The following is a 23452-nucleotide window of genomic DNA, read 5'->3' on the forward strand; positions in this document are numbered from 1 at the left end:
CCGTTATCCAGAAAGCTCTCCATAGACTCCATTTTATGCAAATAATCCAAATTTTTTTAAAAAATGATTTCCTTTTTCTCTGTAATAATAAAACAGTACTTTGTACTTGATCCCAACTAAGATATCATTTATCCTTATTGGAAGCAAAACCAGCCTATTGGGTTTATTTAATGTTTACATGATTTTCTAGTAGAGTTAAGGTCTGAAGATCCAAATTACAGAAAGATCGGTTATCTGGAAAACCCCAGGTCCCGAGCATTCTGGATGTAAGATCCTTTACCTGTACCATAAATCTGCCCATTGTTCATTATTTGCTCTCTGTGTCTGAGTGGGTTTCCTCCTGGTACCCCCTATATTCTCCCACACTCCAAAAAACATACAGGTTGGTTCATGAGCTCCTGATAGAATTGGCCTTAGTGTGGGCGACTGTGATAATGACCTTAGATTGTAAGCTCCGCTGGGGCAGGGGATCATGAAATTATCTATCATATAATCACCCATGGGCCTAGGGCTGGCAGCTTTTGGGGGGCAACCCACAGGTGCCTATGTAGTAAATCTAAAATGGCCAAAAATAATACTTTTTATTAAATCTAGCAGAATATTTTGGTCCAGTGAGTCTATAGCACCAGTCCTAAATACAGACCCGACTATGGCCTAAAGCACTTGCACTAAATATTAGATAATGATACTGTAGCCTTAAAAGCGAAAGGAGACATTCACCATATGTTACATTATCTAAAGCATTTTTTTTTTATATTTCACGATTTTCTAATTATTCCTATTTCCATTCTGTCTCTCTGCAAAGTGAAATGGAAAAAAATGGTCAGCTCGGTTGTTATAGATTATCTTTCTGTTCAGGCCCTTTGCTATTCTTACTTTATTCTGGTGTCTGGTTGCTAGGAACAATGGCCCTAGCAATCGGATAGCAACTTTAATTCTAGATTGCCGCAGAGTAAAAAAATTGCACCCATTGCAAATTACCTTTAAACCCAATGCATTAGTGATGCAGGTAATGTAGTAATTAATGCCAAAACTTGGGATTACAATGAGATATTCGTCATATAGCTGTGGCCCTAAGGCTGTTTGGTTGTAGAACTACAAAGGTATGAAAGTAGTTCCGGAATGCTAGAATGTGCAGTTTTACGGTACCTGGAGGATGTGTAGAAATACACAGCAATGGCTGCTAAATTATTTACACATGAAATAAACCCAATAGGATTGTTTTGCCACCAACATATATTTATGAACCATCAGGTACAAGACATTTCTGTATTTCAGGGCTTTCTGGATAATAGATGACATTTCTTTATTACAGAGAATTAAATGGGGAACAGGCAACTATCAGCTTTTGGAACATTCAGAAGGGGATTCTGGGAGTTGTAGTCTTGCCAGAGTTTCCTGATGTGAACAGGTGGGCACTTACCTGTGAGAAGAGTAGCAGCTCCTTGCAGTGGGCAGAACGGATGTGGATAAAAGCCATTGGTACATGGAGGAGTCCCACCTGCTCTGATCCCTCCGACACCTGGAGAGGAACCTGCAGTAGTCGCTTCTTTGTCTTGTGAGCTCCCAACTTTTCTGCTTCAGTCACTGGTGTGTTGTGAGGAGCAGCCCAGACTTGTAATCTCCTTGTAACAAAGAGGCAAAGTGGGAAGTAAAAGGCACAGATCTCTTATGGCAGCAGCTGTCAAACTATTCTCCTCCTCTGAGCAAGGCAGGACTTTAACCTGCTGCCATTCTTCATTTGAATCAGGGGAACCTCCCATAGTAGGAAGTGAAAAAGCCTCGTACTAATAAACACTGCTCACTTGTCTTTCACCAATGAACGGAGGAAGACGCTTTCTGCAAATACAATCTTCCCCTTTAGTAAACTGACACCTAGAATCCTCCTGGGAATAACATGACATATATCTGTATATAAAATACCTGTGTATCAACGAGAGCAGCATCACCTGTGCCTATCACTTTACATATCCAACCTCCAGCAACACTAGATCATTCCTCTGAGCTCTCATTCATAACATCAAATAAGGACTTCAAATACCCAGAATGGATCATTTTCTCCCTGATGATATGGGGGGTTAGATGTAATCTCTTCATCCAGTTTTCTATAAATTACACATTTTACAACTAGGGTTGCCACCTGGCTGGTATTTTACCGGCCTGGCCAGTTGTTATTAATAGGAAAAAAACTGCAAGAATATACTGTAGGAAGGCCGGTGTTTTTTTCCAGAAAAGGGGCCTCGGGGCCCCTACCCAAGATGCAAAGCACACTCTAGCCCCCCTCCCTGAGCCACAACCCCCCCCCCCCGAATAGGGTTGCCACCTTCCTATATTCTTGCCGTTTTTTCCTATTAATAGCATTGGCATCAAGCATCATTTTTACTGGGCAGGCCAGTAAAATACTGGCAAGGTGGAAACCCTACCCCCGAAAACTACTTTCTCTTTCTTTAAGCTGCGCCGGGGGCCAGGGAGGAAGGAAGCAAGTTCCGCGCAAGGGGCGGATCTGGGCCGGCGGGGACCACGAGCGCTGGGGCCCACTGGGTTTTTTCCTGGTGTTCCATCAGTCCAGTCCGACACTGGCCACAACACAAAAGGGGTTATTTATCAAAATCCGGTTTTTTTTTTCAGATCTTTTTAAATAAAAAAGTTCGGCCAAACTAGAATCCGTAATGTGACCTTATTTATTATTAAAAAAGCACAATTTAATCGGCTCAGGGACTAATTCAATGAAATCGAGCGAAAACCCAAATTGTCTGTTTTTTTTGGAGTTTTTTCCCCAATCATACAGTTTTTTTTTTCTGGCTTTTTTCCTGAAAAGCCCACATTTTTCGGAATTTTGCCTAAAAAGTCTGATTTTCAGGCTAATTCCAGCGCAGACCACAGAAACTTCCAAATAGGATAGGGACCTCTCCAATTGACTTATATAGAACCTCGGCATGTCTGAGATGTCGAAATTTTCAGATTCTAACTTTTTCCACCCTCGGGGTATAATAAATCTCGAAAAATTCTAGGTTTTTGAGCCACTAAAAATTTAAATTCTATAGTGAAAATTTTTTTTTTCACGTTTTTGGCATTTGGACCCCCCAAATACAGTATAGCTGGTGAGGTTGCCAAACAAGCATTTCTTTCACATTAATGCCCACGTTGAAGTGGGAAATATTGGGCTGAGCCGATGATTAGGCCCTCCAGCCAAAGGTCAGACCATAATTTGCTGTAATGCTGGAGGCAAGGCCATATTTGTACATAGGCGCCCGAGAGCCTGTACCCAGGGCGGCAGCTTTAAAGGTGCCCATATAACAAATTAAATTTTTGTAACAATAAACAGTCAGCACCAGACCTAAATACAGCACTGGCTGGCATTCGGATCAAGGACATCATACACACGCAGATAAGCTGCCAAATCAGTCTGAAGGGCCAGAATTATCCTTTTATATCTGTCCCTGTATGGGCACCTTTAGCCTCTATGTTACTGGTTCAAAATCCTTCAGTGATAGTGGGTTTCAGATGGGATCTCTGATACATTGTAAGAATTTAAGATAAGCAAAGAAACAACTGTCACAATTTAAGATGCGCAGGTCTCTTGGGGAAACTGTGATTTGCAGTTTAAATTATTCACCTTCATTAGCTAAACTGTAATAACACATAAAAACCACAGAAATGTGTTCAAACGTTCATAACCTGCCAAATTTTGTAAAATGAACATGGTAATTAGGGGCTGTGGCCACAAAATAGGCGTGGGCAATAAAACTTCGCCACGCTCCGTGTGGCAAATCTATTTATCTTCCTTTCTATTTCCAAAATGTTGGGAGGTTTATGATCATCAGCCAATAGGCCACAGGTTACAGGCTGCATGGGTGGGGGTATCTTATGAATTTGATTCTCTGGGTTCAATCTGTACCCCTGTCACTGGCCAGCAAAAATGTAATAATAATATAGATTATTTCATGTACACAGGTGGCACGGGGGGCTGCCGTATTGTTTGCATTTGAAAATTATCCTGGAATTTATAATACAGTGACAGTTGGCAGGCCTGGATTTGCGGCAAGGCCGCATAGGCCCGGGCCTAGGGCGGCATGCCGCCCAGCCGCATTATGGGGACGTGTGCGTCCCCATTCAATTACAGCAGCTGCGCCGGCGTTTTTTCGCCGGCACGCTGGGAAGGGGAGGTGTAGGTGGGCGCTAGGACCGCGCGGCCTAGGGGCGGCCGTCAATGAAATCCGGCGCTGACAGTTGGAGGGCCACAAATCTACCCTAGTGCACTGATGCTCCGAGGTGCCAGTATTTGGTATATGCTGTGTGCTGCCATTTTTATTAAGGGCAATGTAGTTAGCTCAAGGTATTCAGTGCCCAAACGTGTGTTGTTTTGCCTCCAAGCAGTGAGGTGAGGTGTTGGGGTTACCACCTCACCCCTTTAAAGCCAAACACATTGCTAATTAGCAATTCATTTAGATGCATGCTGCATGGCTGCACATAAATCAGATCAGTCTGCAGCATGCATCTAAATGAATTGCTAATTAGCCATGCAGGCTGTGGTTCCATATGTGTGCGGTTTTAAAGGGATGAGGTGGCAACCCTAGGGGCAGGCAATGTTCTATGTGTGAGGCCTGGACTGTCAATCTAGAAACTCTATCAAGTGCCAGAGCAGCTGCTATAAGTTGCCTTAGACCAGTACAGCAATGGGACCTGTTATCCAGAATACACAGGACTTGGGGGTTTCTGGATAATGGATATTTCCATTATTTGCATCTTTATACTTTGTCTAGTAAAAAATCACATACACATTAAATAAACCCAATAGGCTGGTTTTGCTTCCAATAAAGATTAATTATATCTTAGTTGGGATCAAGTACAAGGTACTGTTTTATTATTACAGAGAAAAAAGGAATTTTTAAAAATTTGGATTATTTGGATAAAATGGAGTCTAAGGATACTTTATTCACTATATAATTATATCCTTCAGCATTTTGCCTTTATATGGTCATGTCTTAAGTGACTTAAAATATCTTTATATTTTACATTAGGGGGTACATTATTGACTATATTATGTCCCAGCAGGGTCGGACTGGGGGGCCTGCGGCTGCTGTCTCAGGGCCCCCTGTCGCATCCCCACCACACCATTGTTCTTTTAATTTGTATTTCTATATTTAATAAGGATTAGGACTCATTTGTGTATCTGCAATGCCTTTGTTTTTTAGAAGGAGACATAAGGTTACGGCTTCCCCTTAGGTGAACGTTTTGGTGCACATGTGAAATGGCCTCCAGCATGGGGGGAAAGAAACATCTGAAAATACCTTTCTCTAGTGATCCTCGTGAATCGCCAAAGGTAAAACATTTGAATGATGAGAAATTGCCACCTTCTGCATGTTTGTGCCATTGCGCAATTGAAATGTTTTACCTTCAGCGATTCACGCGGATCATAATGGAGGGGCATTTTTGGACGATGGAGGCGATTTTGTGTTCAAGTCCCGTGTTCTTGGCTTTAGGAAGAGCTATAGGCACATGGTTGTTCTTTTTTTGGGAAGCTGCTTATAGGGCTGTTACACACGGGTGTTTGTTTGTGTGCTCCCCTGCGTTGCACTTTTTCCGTTCAGCCATAGGGGAGCGCAGGAGTAGACGCACTCAATTATTGTCAATGGGGCTGTACTCACACAGACGCATGTAAGTGCTGAAAGCAGATAAAATGCAACATGCTGCGTCTCAACCTGCGTTCGGCGCTTACATGCGTCTGTGTGAGTACAGCCCCATTGACAATAATTGAGTGCGTCTGCTCCTGCGCTCCCCTGCGGCTGAACGGAAGAAAGTGCACACAAACAATCTTGTGTAAGAGCCCTTAGGCCAGTCTCACAATTATATCATCCAAACTTTTAGGGGCCAATTCATTAACTTTGAGTGAAGGAATAGAAGAAAAAAAACCTTGAAATTCTGGCTACTTCGACCTTCGCCTTCGACTTCGAAACGAAGGCTTCGAACTAAAAATCGTTCAACTATTCAACCATTCGATAGTCGAAGTACTGTCTCTATAAGAAAAAACTTCGACCCCCTAGTTCGCCACCTAAAAGCTATCGAACCCAATGTTAGCCTATGGGGAAGGTCCCCAAAGGCTTGCCTAACTTTTTTTGGTTGAAGGATATTCCTTCGATCGTTGGATTAAAATCCTTTGAATCGTTCAATTCGAAGGATTTAATAAAAAGTATTTGCGCAAAATCCTTCGACTTTGATATTCGAAGTCGATGGATTTTCATTCCCCAGTCGAATATCGAGGCTTAATTAACCCTCGATATTCGACCCTTGATGAATTTGCCCCTTAAACTCATTCCCCGCCAAACTTGTTCCGCATAAACAAAATACTTTGAACTTGATAACTCACTGGAGGTGCTCCATGCAGGCCCTGCCGCAAACAAAAAGCCTTCTTATACTCAAAACAACATAGCAAACGTTTCGGGGACATGCCCCTTGGCACTGGATGAAGGGGCATGTCCCCGAAACGTTTGCTGGGATCTCACAAATAAAAGAAGCTTTTTTCAACATTTTTGCAAAAGCAGTATGCTGAGTGTGCCTATGTTCTATGTTGTTTTCAGTCTCACAATTACCCCACCTGTAATAACATAACAAGTAGATAATACACGAGTCACAAATATGCTGTTAGTTATATCCTTATAATACACAAAAGCCATGAATATCTTGTAAATTATATCCTTATAAACGGTGAGTTCTGATGTCATCAGTTATAAACGGTGAGTAGCGATGTCATTTCTGTCACATGACTCACTGAAACGTGTGTATTATAATAAATAAAGTACCTCCTGTTGCAAAATATGAGGATATTAGAAGTTACCTTGGAGTTCCATGACCTGTATAAAAGCACTCAGCCTTCGGCCTCGTGTTTTTATATGGTCATGAAACTCCTCGGTAACTTATAATATCCTTATATTTTACAAGAGGGGGTACTTTATTCACTATATAAATGGAGCTCAGTGATGTCATCAGTTAGAATTGTTCTTTCACACGATTTACTGAAACTCGTATCTTATAATAAATAATATACCCCAGTTGTAAAATTTGAGGATATTAGATGTCACCTCTGACTTCTATGATGCATAAAGGTGCGCATGCTTTTATATGGTCGTGGCATCGCTTGTGACTTTTATTATCCTTATATTTTACAATAGTGATACTTTATTGTTCTTCAACGTTTTTATTGGGTTTCACAAAGCATAAAAGATTTACAATGTAGCAGATCACATTAAGCTCGAAAGAATAAATAAATGCAGCTGACAACACAAGATTACATAACAACTATATAAATATAAACCAAGAAAAAAAAGACCAAATCTCGCATGGTGAATTTACCAAATCCAGAAAGTTTTATGATGATACATAACCATTAAAGCTGCCCAAAATAAAGGTTTAAAATTAAACCTGTAACAGCTCCAGAATTTTAGATTTATGCCTAGGGTCAACTTGATCAAAATAAAGAGGTAGTAATTAACTATATAATTATATCCTTCAGCATTTTGCCTTTATATGGTCATGGAACTCTTCAGTGACTTATAATATTCTTATATTTTACAATAGGGGGTAAATTATTCACTATATTATGTCCCAGCAGGGTTGGGCTGGAGTTCTAGGGGCTGCTGTCTCTGAGCCCAATGCAACAACCCTTGTTAACCCTGCCACACCATTCACTTCATTTTATTTCTTTCTCAATCGTCACTATTAGAATCATTCACTGTTATTATTTTTTTTTCGTTGCTGGTACCAGCCACCCCCTCAGTTCTGCAGACGTTTGTGGCCACATTTACAAGTAGAACACATGGAGGGTCGCGGAAATGATGAAATAGGTGGGTGCACATTTTGGGTGCTATAAAAGAGATTCTTTTCAAGCGTGGGTGTTTGTGGGTTCCTGTTTGCTATAAACCAGAGTCTTTTCTCCTTTGACTGGCAATGAACAACGACGAAATGCAAACCCGTGAATGCTCCTAATTTCTCATGCAAGAATGGAGGGGTTTGTTCTGCTAAAGGAACTTTCTGTCTGGCAAATGTACATCAAACAGGCTTTGGTTACAAAGCAACACTTGATGTGCAGCGGCAGACAATGGCATGATTATTATTATTATTGTTGTTGCCAGGATAGAGCAGGTGTCTCTGGTTTTTCTGTGGAAATGACAAACGAGGAACCGGCACACAGAAGTAATTGCAAAAGGGCAAGTAATTGCATAAAGACACATTAATGTGTCAAGCGATACACAACGTTTTGGAGGCGGGCCCCTTCGTCAGGTGATGATCGACCTGATGAAGGGAAATGTGTATTGTTTGGGGTTTATCCCCTTTTGCAATTATTTCTGTGTGCCGCTTCCTCGTTTGTCGTTTCCATTGGATCCATGGGAGGTCAGTCTCCCTAGAGGATTGAGCACCAGATTTCAGGAACATAAGAGGGTCAAGGAGTGAATGCGAATTTCACTTTGACCAGTCTGGTTTTTTCCTGTCTCATTCAAAGGTTCCCTAAAGCATTTCTGCCTCATTCTTCATTCTGTGCCAGGGCAGGTCTGTCCTGCTTTCTCAACTAACTAGGGTTTCCAAAACTGAAGCCGAAGCTTCGTTAGTGACTTTAAAAGTGACAATATAACAAGCCATTTTCTGCTACAGTAATTTTGTAGAGTATTTCCCCCATACTTTATTCCTGGCTTTCTATAAGTCAATTAAAATGGTCATTCCTGATTTTCCTGCAAGTTTGTATTTGTCATTGGTTACTATATTCTGAGTAGCGACCAGTACCATTAATAGCTATATATTACAGGTAGGGTTGCCCCCTTTTCTGGAAAAAAATACCGGCCTTCCTATATATTTATCTTATTTCCCTATTAATCACATTGGGTTCACCCATCATTTTTACTGGGCAGGCCAGTAAAATACCGGCCAGATGCCAACCCTAATTACAGGGGTGGGATCTGATATTTGGAATTTGGAAAGGGGTCACCATGACTTGAGGTAACTTAAATGGCTCTTTTCCCCAGTTCCTCCAGTGCTATTTTTTATAGACACATGAGGGTCCCCTCCAGTGACATCAGAGATGGGCCTTCGTGCACAGGAATATAAACAGTAGAGGTACAGCGAAACAGGTCAGGTTCAGGATGAAATGAGATGGGTTTGGGTCGGGGTAAAGAGGGTAAAGAACCTATTGACATCTGCGATGCCTTCTATACAGAGCAAGAACTAGGGGTAGGCAGAAGAGGCACCTGTCTAGAGTTCAATGATGAGGGGCACTGGGCAGGTACCTTAGAAGAGTCTTCTGCCTACCTCTAGTCCCGGCCCTGCTCTCAAGTCCTGGTCTTGCTCTTGCTCCCCCAGCTTGCCAATGTGCTCTCCGCTCTGAAATGTGCACACAGGGAGGGCGAGGTGGCTGGCAAGGTTGCCTAGGGCACCTGGTTGGCTTGGCCCATTTTTGGCTCTATGGATATTGGTCCATTCAGCCAGTTGGTGGTGCTTCTCGTCTGCGGCAGATGAGGAAGTGAAGAGGAACCGAAACTGAGGTCCAGCATTGGATCCAAACTAGGCCCTGACATTTTCAGTACAAAGAGGTTCAACTAGCCTCTCTACTAAGCACCCCCACTTCCTGCAGTTCCCATTCTTTCTGTTTTTTGCAATGAATAGAAAGGTGTCCATACAATGTGTTGCCTCTCGTAGGGGCAAATTCACTAAGATTCGTAGTTGCGTCAGCGTCCGTTTCGCTGCACTTCGCCAGTCGTATTTTCGCCAGCGCTACGCAAATTCACTAAAATCCAAAGTTGCGCTCAGGGGAAGCGTAAGGTTGCGAAGTTGCGCTGGCATTAATTCGCCAAGCAAAGCGAAGTTACGCTAGCGATGCTTAATTTGCATACGGCGCCAAATTGAAGTTACAATGGAGGTATATGAAGCATCACTACACAAGCCTGGGAAACCTTCAAAACAGCAAATAAAATTGTTATTTTGCCCTACACTTGTGCCCACTGTATAGTTAAGTTGCCATGAGTTAGGAAATGTAGGGGGGAAGGAGGGTAGCCCCAAAAATGGTTTCGATCGTTTTCAGCCTATCACCCATTAAAAAAGAAAAAACGCCAGCGTTTTTTGGGACTTAGAAATTTTTTTTAACTTTTTTGGAAACAATCCCTATCTACTCTATTGCACTTCGCCTGGTCTGAGGTGGCGAAGGAAGTCTGGCGTAAAAGGTAGCGTTCAGAAAAATGCGCACTTTAGTGAATTTGCGTAGTTACGTCCATTGCGCAAATTCGCCAGGCGTAAGGGTGCGAAGTAACACTAGCGAATTTACGCCAGAGTCCGTTAGTGAATCGGCAAATTAACAAAAATGCGAATTAACGCTAGCGTTAGGCGCTTCGTCCTTTAGTGAATTTGTCCCAAAGTCTACCATTGGCCAGGCCAAGAGCAAACACTGAAGGCCCATGTCACTCTCTAGAGTAGAAATCCTCTGTGGGTTTCAACAGATGTTCATGTCTAATAAAGATGCTACCGTTCTCATAAAAAGATGTGAATAGAAATATGCAGTAAAGATGTATTATTTGCACACAGTGAGCTCTGCCCTTTTCTGCTGCTGGATTATTAATAGAAAATCAATGTAAAAAAATCATAATTACATACAGGGTATATTGACTATATAATAAGAGTGCAGGCAAAGCTGCTTGTTTGGACAACACATATTAATGTACATATTATAGTCAAATATATATAGTACCTATGTGTGCTGCATTTGCCATGCTGTTTGTTTTATCCAAAGCATTCTCTGAATATTTGACCAATGCAATCTGTTTGTGACCACTAGAATTGCTGAGACAAGCGACATTGTAACTCCTACGATTGTTTGTAATTAAAATTAATTAGAAGGAGAGAGAAGGAATGCTGTGGGCTCCAGTGTGATCTGGTTGAAGAAAAGCACCTAGACATTAATGTAGATTGCAGTTAGAAAACATGTTTTAATATAAATATCAAGCCACAGGGAACACTAGATGAGGATCAAGCACACGAGCACTTCACACTTACTAGGGATTGACCTGGAATTAAAGGCAGGTAGTTCAGTAGTGGAGAGAGGTTGGTACAAAGTACCAGGTGGGTAGGCAGGAGGGTAGTTAAGCAAAACTAGGTTGAGGCAGGCTGCAAAGGTTCTCAGTCGATTATCAGACCAAAGTTCACAACAGGAATCAGATCAGGATACAGAATACAGGAAAGGCAAGCACAAGCGCATTTCAGTGAAAAGCCAAACTTTAACTAAAAAGTCGGCTATTTCGTTCTACTGCTCATGCGTCTGCCCTGGGAAATTAAAGAAAGAAGAAGCCAGAAGAGGATCGCTCTGTGGTGCTCACTGGTATAACCCCAGGCCGGTGCAGTTTTCTGCTGATAGGAGCACCGGCCCGGAGTTTCAGTTAAGTCAATAAAATCACTTGGGGGTGCCTAACATTTGGCCACCCCAAGTGCAAGATGCCTTTCCTTTTCCTTTAACCATGGAGCTTGGAAAAGATTAGTGGTGTTAGTCGATTGGACCTCCCGGATGGGGTGCCAGTGCCTAAAGTTGAACAGGGATGAGTATGTTGTGCTGCCATTGGCTGTGGACCAAAAACTGTCCAAGATTAACATTATGCTAGAAGGCACTTGAGAAAGGGCGTCAAAGGCCCGAACATGTTGTGTCTCACAGTTTGAAATAAATAATTATAAGCAGTTAATTCTGCATTTTGAGTGCTCTCCTCTTACTTTTTATAAGATTGATACTTCTGGATGAACGGTACATCTATGCAAGAGGATTGAAGCATTCACTTCTAAACTGCTGTCTCTTATAATTATTCTAGAAGAGTTGACATTTGAGAGCAGGTGATGCCTCTTTACATGATATGATCAGTGTCACTAAACTGGTCCTGCCGCCAACCCAAACCATTCTAACCCCCAAACTTATCATTACTCACTCCCCACCAGTGTCTTTTCTCATTGTGTCTATGTAGTTTTGTAGTTTTGAGTTATTCCTGTGATTATTTTTCAAAACCCTCTCCCCCACAGCATTGTAATTTTTTTGGTCAGCAAAAATCACCAAAAATAAAATTCGCCAAATCATTCTTCTTATCTCTACTAACAATATTGTGTCTCAGATGAAGTCCCAGGGGACAGATGGATTCCTAAACCCAAAAAAAAGTGTTGCTCCCTACTAAGCAAGTATGTATCCCATGGCAAGTAGCTGCTACTAGTAGCTCTGTTTGTCTTCACCCTGAGGGCAGTGGCAGACGGGGAGATTTGTCGCCCCAAAATGCCTTTCCAGAAAATGCCTCTCCATTTGAATTAATTGAAATCGCCAGTGCTAACATTTCACTGAGTCGCCAGAAAATTGGTCATAGCACCAGCGATTTCACTTGTTGCAAATAATTTTTCAGGAGATTTGTTGCTGGCCGTTGCATGTAAATAGTCGCAGGCGACTAATCTCCCCATTTGCCACTGCCCTAAAAGGGGACCATGATAACCCAATTTTGGGTCACATCCTATAGGTAAAAAGTTCCTTTTCTAGCTCTATCAAAACCTGCCTCCTGGCCACTAATTGATTGATAAGGTGTGAGCTGTATTTGCCATGAAGGAGTGGCCCTGTGCACATCATACAGAAGACACACAATGTGATGCTGCTTAAGCACACAGCTCTGAGAATGGACAAATAATGTGAATGTACCAAGCATGCAGGGAGGGTGTATCATTGAGTGTTATGCAGCGTTAATAACTGTGCGTGTTGTGGCATTGTGCAACAGCCGCACAGAGACTCTGGGTCTGACGTCACACAATGAACAACATTTCCCATTTCATTGCAGCACCTGTACAGCACCTGTATGTTGTCCCTGGCATGTCTCCTCCCTGCAACATGCTACATTCGGTTTACCAAAAATACATTGGAAACTCCCATGATACTTATTTATGTTGCCTTTGTGGTTATGAACCATAAATTATTATTATTCTGTATAAAGCTCCAGCCTATTCCCTACTGTACAATTAAGGCAGGGGATTATTAAGAGACCTGCTCTGCTTGGTGGAAGAAAGGGCTGTTTAAAGCTTAAGGCAGAGTCCCATGGGGGAAATCTTGTATAAATTACAAATGATGCAATATGTTGTGTGCCAGTTATCAGGCATTGCAGTAATTAAACCAGGGATGTCCAGCCTATGAATTGAAGCTTCCTATGATTCCCTCTGACAGTTGAGGATTCTGAGGAGCCTCTGAGCCTTGCAGCCCTGTGCTTTTGGGGTTTGAGATGGGAGAGGATTGTGGGACTCAGTATTCTTCATTTATGAAGTGTGGAGCAGCGTACAAAGAGATGTCAGGAAATCGCAGGTCTTGCACTCCTTTCATTATTATATGTACATTCATAGAAGGTCCGGACTACAGTGAATCAGTGCAGACAACTCAATCACTTGCTTATAAAGAAGTTTAGCACTGGGAAGGGCCACTGCCTTGCCATGAGGATAAATAGCAATTCTCCTGTGGTTTACCAGTTATAAACACAACCCATACAGGGCCGCCATCAAAAATCACAGGGCCCTGTACAACAATATTTTCTGGGCCCCGCCTACCCCAACCACATGCCCCGCCCCATACATAGGCCAATCAGTTGCTGACTCAGTCTGGAGGGGCGGGTTAAATTAACCCATGCATGTCTGGTTTTTGTGGACAAATGAGAACCAGATACCCTTTTGCCCCGCCCCAGACCCAGTGCGCCCCCTCACTACAGTAAAAAAGCCTCACAGACACGGCGCTATAAAATGAACACTAAATATACATTGGTGGCCAGGGCCCCCCTACAAGTTAAAAAACCAACTGATGGTCAGGGTACCCAGGTTTAAACACTAGAGGTACATTATTTTTCAAGGTCCAAATGTCGACCGAAATGTTGGAACACTGAATTATGTGTGTATTAATAAAGGACATTATTTCACAAAAAATAAATCATTCCAAAACGTGTGCATCCCGAACAGGAATAAGGGAAAAAGTGCAGACGCTATATAAATACGTTCATTTTCTTTATCGAGAGTGCTGGCATCTCGTGGAACTATATATATATATATAGCCTTAAAGCAATGGGGTATCTGGTACTCTCATTTGTCCACAAAAACCAGACATGCATGGGTTAATTTAATCCGCCCCTCCAGACTGAGTCAGCAACTGATTGGCCTATATATGGGCCCCTGTTGATGGGCCGCCCTACAGCCTATGATTAAGTGTTGAAGACACGAAATGCGTAAGGCATAGGACACAATAAACTTTCAATTTGTTTGGACTATTTGATGGAAGACTGCCTTCATTTGAGAGATTTATCCTTCTGGTCGCCCTACAGATATCCTTATATTGGAAGTGAGGCACCCAATACTAAAAGTTACATCATCCCAATTTAAAGAATAGGGAAATAACCAATTATATATCGGTATAAAATGACACCAAAGTCCTGAACACACGGATCCAATTTACTGTTCAGAGTAGGACATAGACAGAAGCATGCAGCCCCTGAGGCTGTTGGAATCAAAAGAACTTGACAACTATGTGAACGCAATCTAGATTTTATCTTGTACAGACACAACACAAAGAAGGTGTATTTATAGACACAATGTTTGGGGAAAGCAGTTGCTGCTTTGGGAAAGGGAACATGATCCACATTGATAGGGGTTTTCCTTAAGTTTGGGAGTTTTACTTTGAAAGCAGCTAGTAAGTTGCAGGTACAACTTTGTCCCTGAATTCTTAACGAATCAGATGAAAATTGAGCGTAGGACTGGCCAGATATGGGATGACTTTGACGTAGTTGGCCAGCTTAAATATATTGCAATATATGGACAACAATCCCTGTTTTGTTTAAAGGGTAAGGCATTTTTCAGTAGCAGTATGCACAAAATGTCTCTGTCTTAAATATATTGATAATGGGTTGAGTGCAGAGGAATCTTGTATTTGACTATATGTATTTTGTGGTCACAGCCTCATTGCACCCCCGCCTAATGGTTTTAAAAATTAGTAGTGAGCACAACTTTCCCTTGTTTGTTATAGTTTTCCTTAAATTAGTCTCGATTAGCAGCAGATTATAGAACTCTGAATTTGTGCTTTGTACCTTCTATGCCAACAGGAATGAAAAACTCATCACCAGCCAAACAAATGTTGACCCTTTGGTGAGATACCAACAGCTATAAACTTTGGCTGCCCAACCCAATGACTCAGGAGAAAGTTCAGCCAAGGAAATATCCTGCTCAGTTAGTGTGTAGCAGCAGAACGCAATTCATACTTTTGCTTGCAGCAGGGAATGCCTATAGGGCCAGTGCATTTTAATGTCCAGGAATAAGTCCAGCCTCTGTATAAAGCATCAACCTTTAGGGTAAGGCCACACGAGGAGATTCGGGGAGATTTTGTCGCCTGGCGACTAATGGCCTTATCTTTTGCGCGACTATCTCCCCGAACTGCCTCTGCGTTTTTCCCCATAGGCTAGAATGAAAAGTCGCCTGCGCTAATGCACACATGGCGATGCGTTTTCTATAGTCGTCTGAAGTTGCCGGCAACGTGGCGTGTGCATTAGCGCAGGCGACTTTTCATTCTAGCCTATGGGGAAAAACGCAGAGGCAGTTCAGGGAGATAGTCGCGCAAAAGACGAGGCGATTAGTCACCAGGCGACAAAATCTCTCTGAATCTCCTCGTGTGGCCTTACCCTTACAGAGGAGGCCTGTATTTAGTTGTGGTGCATCTGTGGGTGCTGGAGTTCATTAGGAACTAAAGTCCTTTATAATCGAATATAAATATAAATAATAAGCCACTGGGGGTCATTTATAAAGTTTGCGCAGCGCATATTTATTCGCAAATGGTTGTTTTGCCCATGCTTTTTCCTGAACGCTAAAATATTGCACTGCTGTGCCCGTCTTTCGGGTTTTTCGCGAATTCGCATTGTGCCTAATTTTTCGCAAATGAGACGGGTCTGTGTGTGAGTACAGTCACTTTGTGAGGTTGTTGTGCACGAAAATAGCGTTGACAGTAACGTCGACGATTTGTGAAACTGTTTTGCGGATATTTTCTCCGCCACCAAAGTTGTGGCGTAATTCAAACGCAGAGTGTGTGCATAAATATTCGCAATTTGCCTTTTTTGCCATATTTAAAAATCTCTTATAGGCATTCGCAGTGTGACAAACAAATTCGCAACTCTGTTTGCACGTTCTTATTCAGCTTTATAAATGTAACCAAATCATTCACTGTGCGAATCATTCTGCCCTGCGTGAAGTTCATAAATGAGCCCCACTATGTTTTCAGGCCCTTTGAGGCTCAAAAGTCGGATACGTTTTTGCCCCTGAGGAAAATAAAGACTTTGCAAACATGTTTTCCTGGGAATTCCTGCAATCATAAATCTTTATTAGTAAAATAAAAAGGTTTGGTGGCCCTTTAATACTAGGCCAATCTTGGAGTGGTCAGATGTAGGTTCTGATCCCACCAACCAGTCCTTGAGTTCAATCAACATTTTGTGCTTTGCTTGTTGCTATTTTAAATGTACCAAAAGTAACCTGAAGCCTTGAAGTAGAACAGACACGAGCATACCCTGGACTTGAACTACTACTCTAAGCTCTATTTTCGGCCTAGGGATGCTGGGAGTTGTAGCACAACAGGAACAGGAGATTCTCCTGCAGGGATGGCAAGAAGGCCCCTTACAGGAAACATTTTTTGTGCACCTGCAAAGTAAATGAAATTCCTATTTTTTAGGAAGGGGTTTATATAGGAAAGTGGAGCAATGCCCTCTATACTGGGGACAGTCCTAGCAGGATCCAGAGCAGGGGGGCAGGTAACAGATTATGGAAGGATGGGAAATAAGGATGGAGGACTTTGATAAGTCAAGTGGTCTAAACAGGGTTCATCATAAACTGGTCACCACCAGTCAACCAGCAGGTGCCTCCAAGATGCAGGTAATGAAATGGGCAGAACTCGCTGATAGTGGACTTGGCTTGGATGGACCATGGGCTTGTTTTTGGCATAAAAGGACAGTGGGTGGGGCAGATCAGGGGTGTGGCCATCCATTTGAGGGTTTTGTTTTTCATTGAGGCCCCATTTTACTTGTTGGCAGGGTTCTCCACCCAGGTGACCAATGGGCCAATAACTGGGGCCCTCTGGGGGGAGGGTCCTGCAACTATAGTAGTATGAGACCCAATGATTACTGATGGCAATCCTGGATCCAAATCAGTCCCGGCAGTGAAAGGATAACAGTGGATGCTGGGAGTTGCAGCTCAGCACTAACTGGAGTGTTTTATGTTTGACCAAGAAGATGAATGTGCTTTTTACCCTCAGTTTGGAGATTCCAGGCCCAGGGCTGCATTACTGTAAACCCGTTCCTAACTAACATGAGCCTGGGTACTGATAGAGTCTCTTCATTTCTGGCTGCAGGAGCTGCTGTTCATTTCTTCTTCCATGAAAAGTCATCCTCCGAGCCACCAGCTATGGAGTTCGCTATAAACATCTGTCCTCCATAATAGGTGGCCATCACAATTGCACGGGAGTCGGCTATGGGGAAGCAGAATTTATCTACCGCAAGGAAACAGTCTGACACCACGAAAATGAGGGAGCCGAGTGCAGCAGAGACGTGTGCCCAGGAAAACTTGTAGGATGCCAGGCTGACCCTGGCCAGAGCTCTCCATGCCATGGTGCCAATCAGTGCCGAGTATCCAGGAACCATGTACAGAAAAGGTCCATGCAAGTAGGGCAAAGTGAAGAAGAAGAAGGTGGCACAGAGTAATGCTATAAGAATAAATAACTGCAGTCTGAGAGGACGGAAGCCAAAGGCAATTATGTACATGAGGTGGGCCAAACCAAACATAACCATGCCTGTAAGAGAAGAAAGAATAATTAAAAGACAGTAGTAATTCAGATTTGCACTGCCAACCCACACAGCCATGTACAGTATCATTTTCTTTTCTGAGCACTTTTGCAAGCTGAATTGGTCATTTTTTTCTTTTTGTTTTCATGATATTAGCAGTTTTATATCACTAATACGATGAATGCGTAACAGGAGCACCCCCTGCGGTTCAGGAAAAACATCACAGAACTTCAAAAGCTGCAAGTTACTGATGCAACAAGCATCTCCTGATGCGCAGGTGCAATGGACTGGAGCAGAAAAGTGCCCCCGTTTGAAGCACTTTGACACATGCATTTATTACACAACAATTCCGTGCAAAGTGAAGCCTTCGGAAACCAGATAGAGGTATTTACTTGTCGCACGCCATCAGGGTCGGACTGGGCCGGCGGGACACCGGCAAAAAACCCGGTGGGCCCCCGGCCCTTTTGGACCCCGCCAACCAAGATCCGCGGAGAAACGTAGTGTGCGCCTTGGCAGATTTATTGCTTTTGCTACTTTTTATTACTCATCTTTGTATTCAGGCCTCTCCTATTCATATTCCAGTCTCTTATTCAACTCAATGCATGGTTGCTAGGGGAATTTGCAGGGGCGGAACTACCGGGGGAGCAGGGGGTGCGAGCGGGCCCGCACCCCCTCAGGGCCCCCCGGCAGTCCGCATGTTCCTCGGCCAGTTCCTGGTGTACGGAAGGGGGCGGGGGGCCCGGATGCGCATCCTGCGCCAGGGCCCACCCCCCTCCAGTTCCGTTTTTGGGAATTTGGATCCTAGCAACTAGATTTCTGCAACTGAAAACTAGTGCAAATTGCTGAATATAAAGCTAAATAAATCAAAAACCACAAATAATAAAAAATGAAAACCAATTGCAAATTGTCTCAGAATATCACTCTCTTCATCATACTAAAAGTTAACTCAAAGATGAACAACCCCTTTAATACCAAAAATAAGAATTTTAATTCTCCCATAAGGCATCGTGGTTGGAGACATGCAAATCACTCAATGCATAGTTGGCCAATGGGATACAAAAAAGTGATTTGCATGTCTCCGCACATGATGCCTTAAAGGGGAAGGAAACCTAGTCGGCGCAAAATTATTTTTCTGTAAATTCACATTTTTTTTTTGGTAAATTCGCAAATTTTTGGGCGAAGTGAAACACCACAGATCACTATTCTACAATCATTCCAAACATCATTTGCAAATTAAAGATATTCTTCTGCTGGAAATTCCATATTGTCATACTCACCGTGGAGGAAGAAATCTGTCCAGAGCAAGCAGATGTCTCCAGCTGCCGAGAACATCAGTCCCACCAAAATCTTCTTGGAGTACTGGCTGAAGCTTCCCAGGCTCAGTGAATGGACCACAATGAAAAAGCCCAGGCAGAGGATGGGCAGGCTCTTGATAATGGCATGGAACAAGTCCGGCTCTGTCAGCGGAAGCCACAAAGCAAAATAATTGTAGCAGGAAATCAGGAACGGCAGCAGCTTTAGAATAATGCTTCTCACCTGTATAGAAAAGAATGGCGTTAACACTGTTGAGCCTGGCCATGGGTGCAACCACGTCTAAACTCCTAATTATTGGAATTGTCTATTTAAGCTATACACATTGTAATTACAGGGGCCACTGTATCATACAATGATATGATGATATTAAGTCTTCATAACTGTCTGTGTCTTCCTTTGTGCCAAGAGTGTAAGCAGGATAAGAACCCTGACCTCAACCCAACTGGGTGGTGCCAAATAAGGGTTGTGATTGGCTTTTGGTAGGCTCCATGTGGACTGGCAGCCTACAGGATAATCTGGCAGTACATCTGTTTTTTATGCACCAAAACTTGCCCCCAAGCCTGGAATTCAAAAATAAGCTCCTGTTTTGAGACCACTGGGAGCAACATCCAATGGGGTTGGGGAGTAACATGTTGCTCACGAGCCACTGATTGGGGATCACTGATGTAGAAAGTGATATCCTGAGACAATTTGCAATTTGTTTTAACTTTTTATTATTTGTGGTTTTTGAGTTATTTAGCTTTTTATTCAGCAGCTCTCCAGTTTGCAGTTGCAGAAATCTGCTCGCTAGGGTCCAAATTACCCCAGCAACCATGCCTTGATTTGAACAAGAGACTGGAATATGAATAGAAGAGGGCTTGATGAGAAAGATGAGTAATAAAAAGTAGCAAAAACAATAAATCTGCAGTCTTACAGAGCATTTGTTTTTTAGGTGGGGTCAGCGACCCCCATTTGAAAGCTAGAAAGAGGTAAATAAATTAAAAGCTGATGACTTATTGAAAAGTTTTGGCCATTCTATAACATACTTAAAGCTAACTTAAAGGTGAACTACCCCTTTAAGGCAGGAGATGTTGCACAGGCAGGTGTCCATGTAGTTTAGGCCATGAATATTGTATATTGTTCCTCCACACCATTGACTAAGCAGTTATCATACACAATCCTAAATTACTTACAGTCGCCACAGATGAGTTCCGGTATCTGGAATCTGTCTCTAAAATATCCATAGCTGGTTGTATATAGATGTATAACTCCAACGTGAGCTTCTTCTCTTCTGAGTAACTGCTGAATGAATGAAAGCAACACAAACACTGTGCGCGCCAGATGCACTTTAACCTGCCAGTTGTTGAACTGGACTTTTACCTCAAGCAAAGTGTACTGATAACGGGGTGCTTATCCATCATCTCTCTCTAAGCACAAATCAACAACAGGGGACATTACAGTTACAATAGTGATAATAACTGCAGCCCCTGACCTTAAGGGCAGAGAAACACGGTCAGATTTGGGGAGATTAGTCACCCGGCGACAAATCTCCTCTTCTTCCGGGCGACTAATCTCCCTGAATTGCCTCCTGCCGGCTAGAATGTAAATCACCGGCGGGATGGCAATCAGTGCACTTGGTTTTCTGAAGTCGTCTGAATTTCCCTCACGAGGAAACTTCGGCAACTTCGGTAAAAAATCGCTTTGAGTGGCTTCCCCCTGGCGATTTACATTGTAGCCATCGGAAAGGCAGGGAAAGGCATTTAGGGGAGATTAGTCGCCCCGAAGAAGAGGGGATTTGTCGCCAGATGACTAATCTCCCTGAATCTGACCACGTGTCTCTGCCCTAAGATTTAGGGTCTGGCCACACAGGCAGATACGTGGAAATTAGTCGCCAGGCGACAAATCTCCTCTTCTTGCGGCGACTAATCTCCCAGATCTGCCTTCCGCCTGCTAAAATGTAAATCACCTGGGGGCAGGCACACGGAATGCTTCGTTTTCCAAAGTGGCCGCAATTGCCTCACGAGGAAACTTCGGACGACTTCGGAAAACAAAGCGTTCATTGTGCCTGCCCCCAGGCGATTTACATTTTAGCCGGCAGAAGGCAGGGAGATTGGGGAGGTTAGTCACCGCAAAGAAGAGGAGATTTGTCGCCTGGCAACTAATTTCCACGTATCTGCCCGTGTGGCCCGACCCTTAGGATCACGTTTTTATTCTACACAATATTCAAAAACAAGGCAGTGCTGGATTTTCATCTTATCTGAATCTGTGCAATTGTAGATAAATTGTCAGAAATAGAACTTTAGACCTGTGTGGTGGCTGCTAATATGTAAACGACAATTAGGAGGCAGACACTGGCTGAAATACAAGCAATATTAATACCCAGTATGTATGTAGTGTATCTATGCCAACCAGACGCCGAGCTACTTCCATGAAAATACCCATTTTATAGGCTGATTTTGTTTAGGATTCTTTAGATTGTCATCACTTGCCGAGGGTTTCTGTGAATGTTCATGCAGGCTGCTACGTTTCATGCAATCGTTTTATGGCCGCCTCCTATCAATATCCTTGACTCACGTCCTGGCACCACTTTGTTTAACAGATATCAAGTTTAAATATAACAAGTCATTAAGGTTTTATAGGCCAGAAAGGCATTTACAAAACAGGAATAGTCGAGAATGGAGGTCTAATGGTTTACGTACAGAATTCAGGGGGCATTAGCATTTCTTATATCAGCCATATTATAAGAAGTTGTGGCACCCAGTCCCGTCTCTCACCCGGGTCCCTATATTTTATTAATTATTTTGTGGGTGCCTCTGGTCTCATGGATTTGCTAAGGGGAATCCAGGTTAACCAGGCAAATCCAGGAGGGTGTCTGGGGGTGAGTTGGGGTCCATCCAATGCATCACCGCTTTATTTTGGTATTATATAGTAGCACCCTAATTCTCATTTGGACCTGATTTATGGTAAGGATCTTATTCAGGTCTCTGAACAAGCAGAACAAGCAGAACAAGGCAATAGGTTTTGGGGAGATCCCTTGGACTATTTGTGAGCATTATGTTAAGATAAAGGTGGCCATACAGGGGTCCTTTAGACCGATCCGGCAGTTTATCTGCCTGTGTGTGGGGGCTTCTGATGGGTCCCCCCGATCGATATCAGACCAAAAATCGGCCATATATCGATCGGACAGGTTTGATTGAGGCTGTATCATATCGATCGAGGACACATCGGCTAGTAGATGCAATGCTATGACCCTATGGCCCGTCTCCGCCCATTCACTTTGTTGTAATCCGATCGTTCGGCCCTAGGGCCAAACTAGGGTTACCGCCTGTCCGGTTCTGACCCTGACAGTCCGTTTTTTTTGAAGGGTTGCCTGGGTCAAAACTGCCTGCTAGGATTTCCAAATTAGGAAAACTGGGCAGGATTCCCTATGATTGACATGGCGATTGGCCAATCGCCGCGTCATAGACCCGCCCTCTGACAACATTGTCCGCCCCTAAGTGTCATGACCCACCCCCTCCTTGCCATGGCCCCACCCCCTGCCCAGTCGCCACTGGGCAAAAACGTGGCAACCCTAGGCCAAATGTTCAGATTAACCCGATATCACCCTGCTGTTGTGGGAGAACGAGCGGATCTAATAATGTGTGGCCACCTTAAGACTTCCGATTGCACCTTCAGCTGCATGCAAGCCACACCCACCCCTGTCCTGCTCGGCCACTCGCCGGCTCGATGATGAAGGGGGCCACAATAAAGCAGACCCTTTGGTCTAGACCCTGTCTGTATTATAGTTAGGCTGCTGGGGCATGTGGTCTGTAAATGTCACTGTGCACATGAGTTGTGCTGTGCATGCACAGTACTTTCTATACAGCTTGGGGTGTTAGAGTGAAGCTACTCTTGAAGTGTAATGGCTGCATGAACCTGCTAATAAAGCACTGTTATACTCTACTCATCCTTGGCTACCAAAACAGAACAGGGGAGAACCAGCTCATAATGTAAAAGGTGGTATGATGGGATTTACATCTTGAGCAGCAAAACAGAGGAACCACCTCTATTCCCATATACATAAACACATATATACATAAACATACATACTAGCTCATAGAAAAAGAGACAAGTTTACCGACACAAACCCCTAAAAATGTAAAAAAAAAATAAAGTGACGATTTATTCCCAGCACCTGTATTTTGAAGTAAACAAATGGCCACCTTACAATAGAGCTGGCAGTTATGGGGCAACATTGCCAATGACACTAAAAGCTTTGTGTCCAACTGCCAGCTGCTCTGCGGTAAACAGTCCTTTTTCATGGCAGTTAATCTCTTTATTTAACTTGC

At 43.2% G+C, this 23452-nt stretch overlaps 2 protein-coding genes across 4 annotated transcripts in view; both read right to left on the reverse strand.

Moving 5' to 3' along the window:
• ptprh.S (protein tyrosine phosphatase, receptor type H S homeolog) overlaps positions 1-2050 on the reverse strand; it is a 72894-nt gene extending 70844 nt beyond the window's left edge. The window contains exon 1 of one of the 3 annotated variants that reach the window (XM_041571621.1): positions 1424-2050. In XM_041571621.1, coding sequence (XP_041427555.1) covers positions 1424-1480 — 57 coding nt within the window. In that variant the 5' untranslated portion in view covers positions 1481-2050. The remainder of the gene's footprint in view (positions 1-1423) is intronic. The other 2 variants (XM_018228233.2, XM_018228231.2) reach the window with 2 other exon arrangements.
• A 14893-nt stretch (positions 2051-16943) lies between these two features.
• Positions 16944-20550, reverse strand: LOC108697992 (lysoplasmalogenase-like protein TMEM86A). Its single transcript, XM_018228446.2, has 3 exons — positions 20318-20550; positions 19109-19367; positions 16944-17839 (listed from the first exon to the last, which is right to left on the reverse strand). The coding sequence occupies exons 1-3, from the start codon at positions 20366-20368 to the stop codon at positions 17412-17414; spliced, it is 738 nt and encodes a 245-aa protein (XP_018083935.1). The 5' UTR covers positions 20369-20550; the 3' UTR covers positions 16944-17411.
• Positions 20551-23452: the final 2902 nt, after the last annotated feature.

Source organism: Xenopus laevis, chromosome 7S (genome assembly GCF_017654675.1).
Source record: "Xenopus laevis strain J_2021 chromosome 7S, Xenopus_laevis_v10.1, whole genome shotgun sequence".
NCBI classification, from domain to species: Eukaryota; Metazoa; Chordata; class Amphibia; order Anura; family Pipidae; genus Xenopus; species Xenopus laevis.

Coding starts and splice junctions, on each gene's coding strand:
- LOC108697992 (XM_018228446.2), bottom strand. CDS start 20,368: ATGGATATTTTAGAGACAGATTCCAGATACCGGAACTCATCTGTGGCG. Junction 19,368..20,317: donor GGAACTCATCTGTGGCGACT/GTAAGTAATTTA, acceptor TTTTCTATACAG/GTGAGAAGCATTATTCTAAA. Junction 17,840..19,108: donor GACAGATTTCTTCCTCCACG/GTGAGTATGACA, acceptor CTTCTCTTACAG/GCATGGTTATGTTTGGTTTG.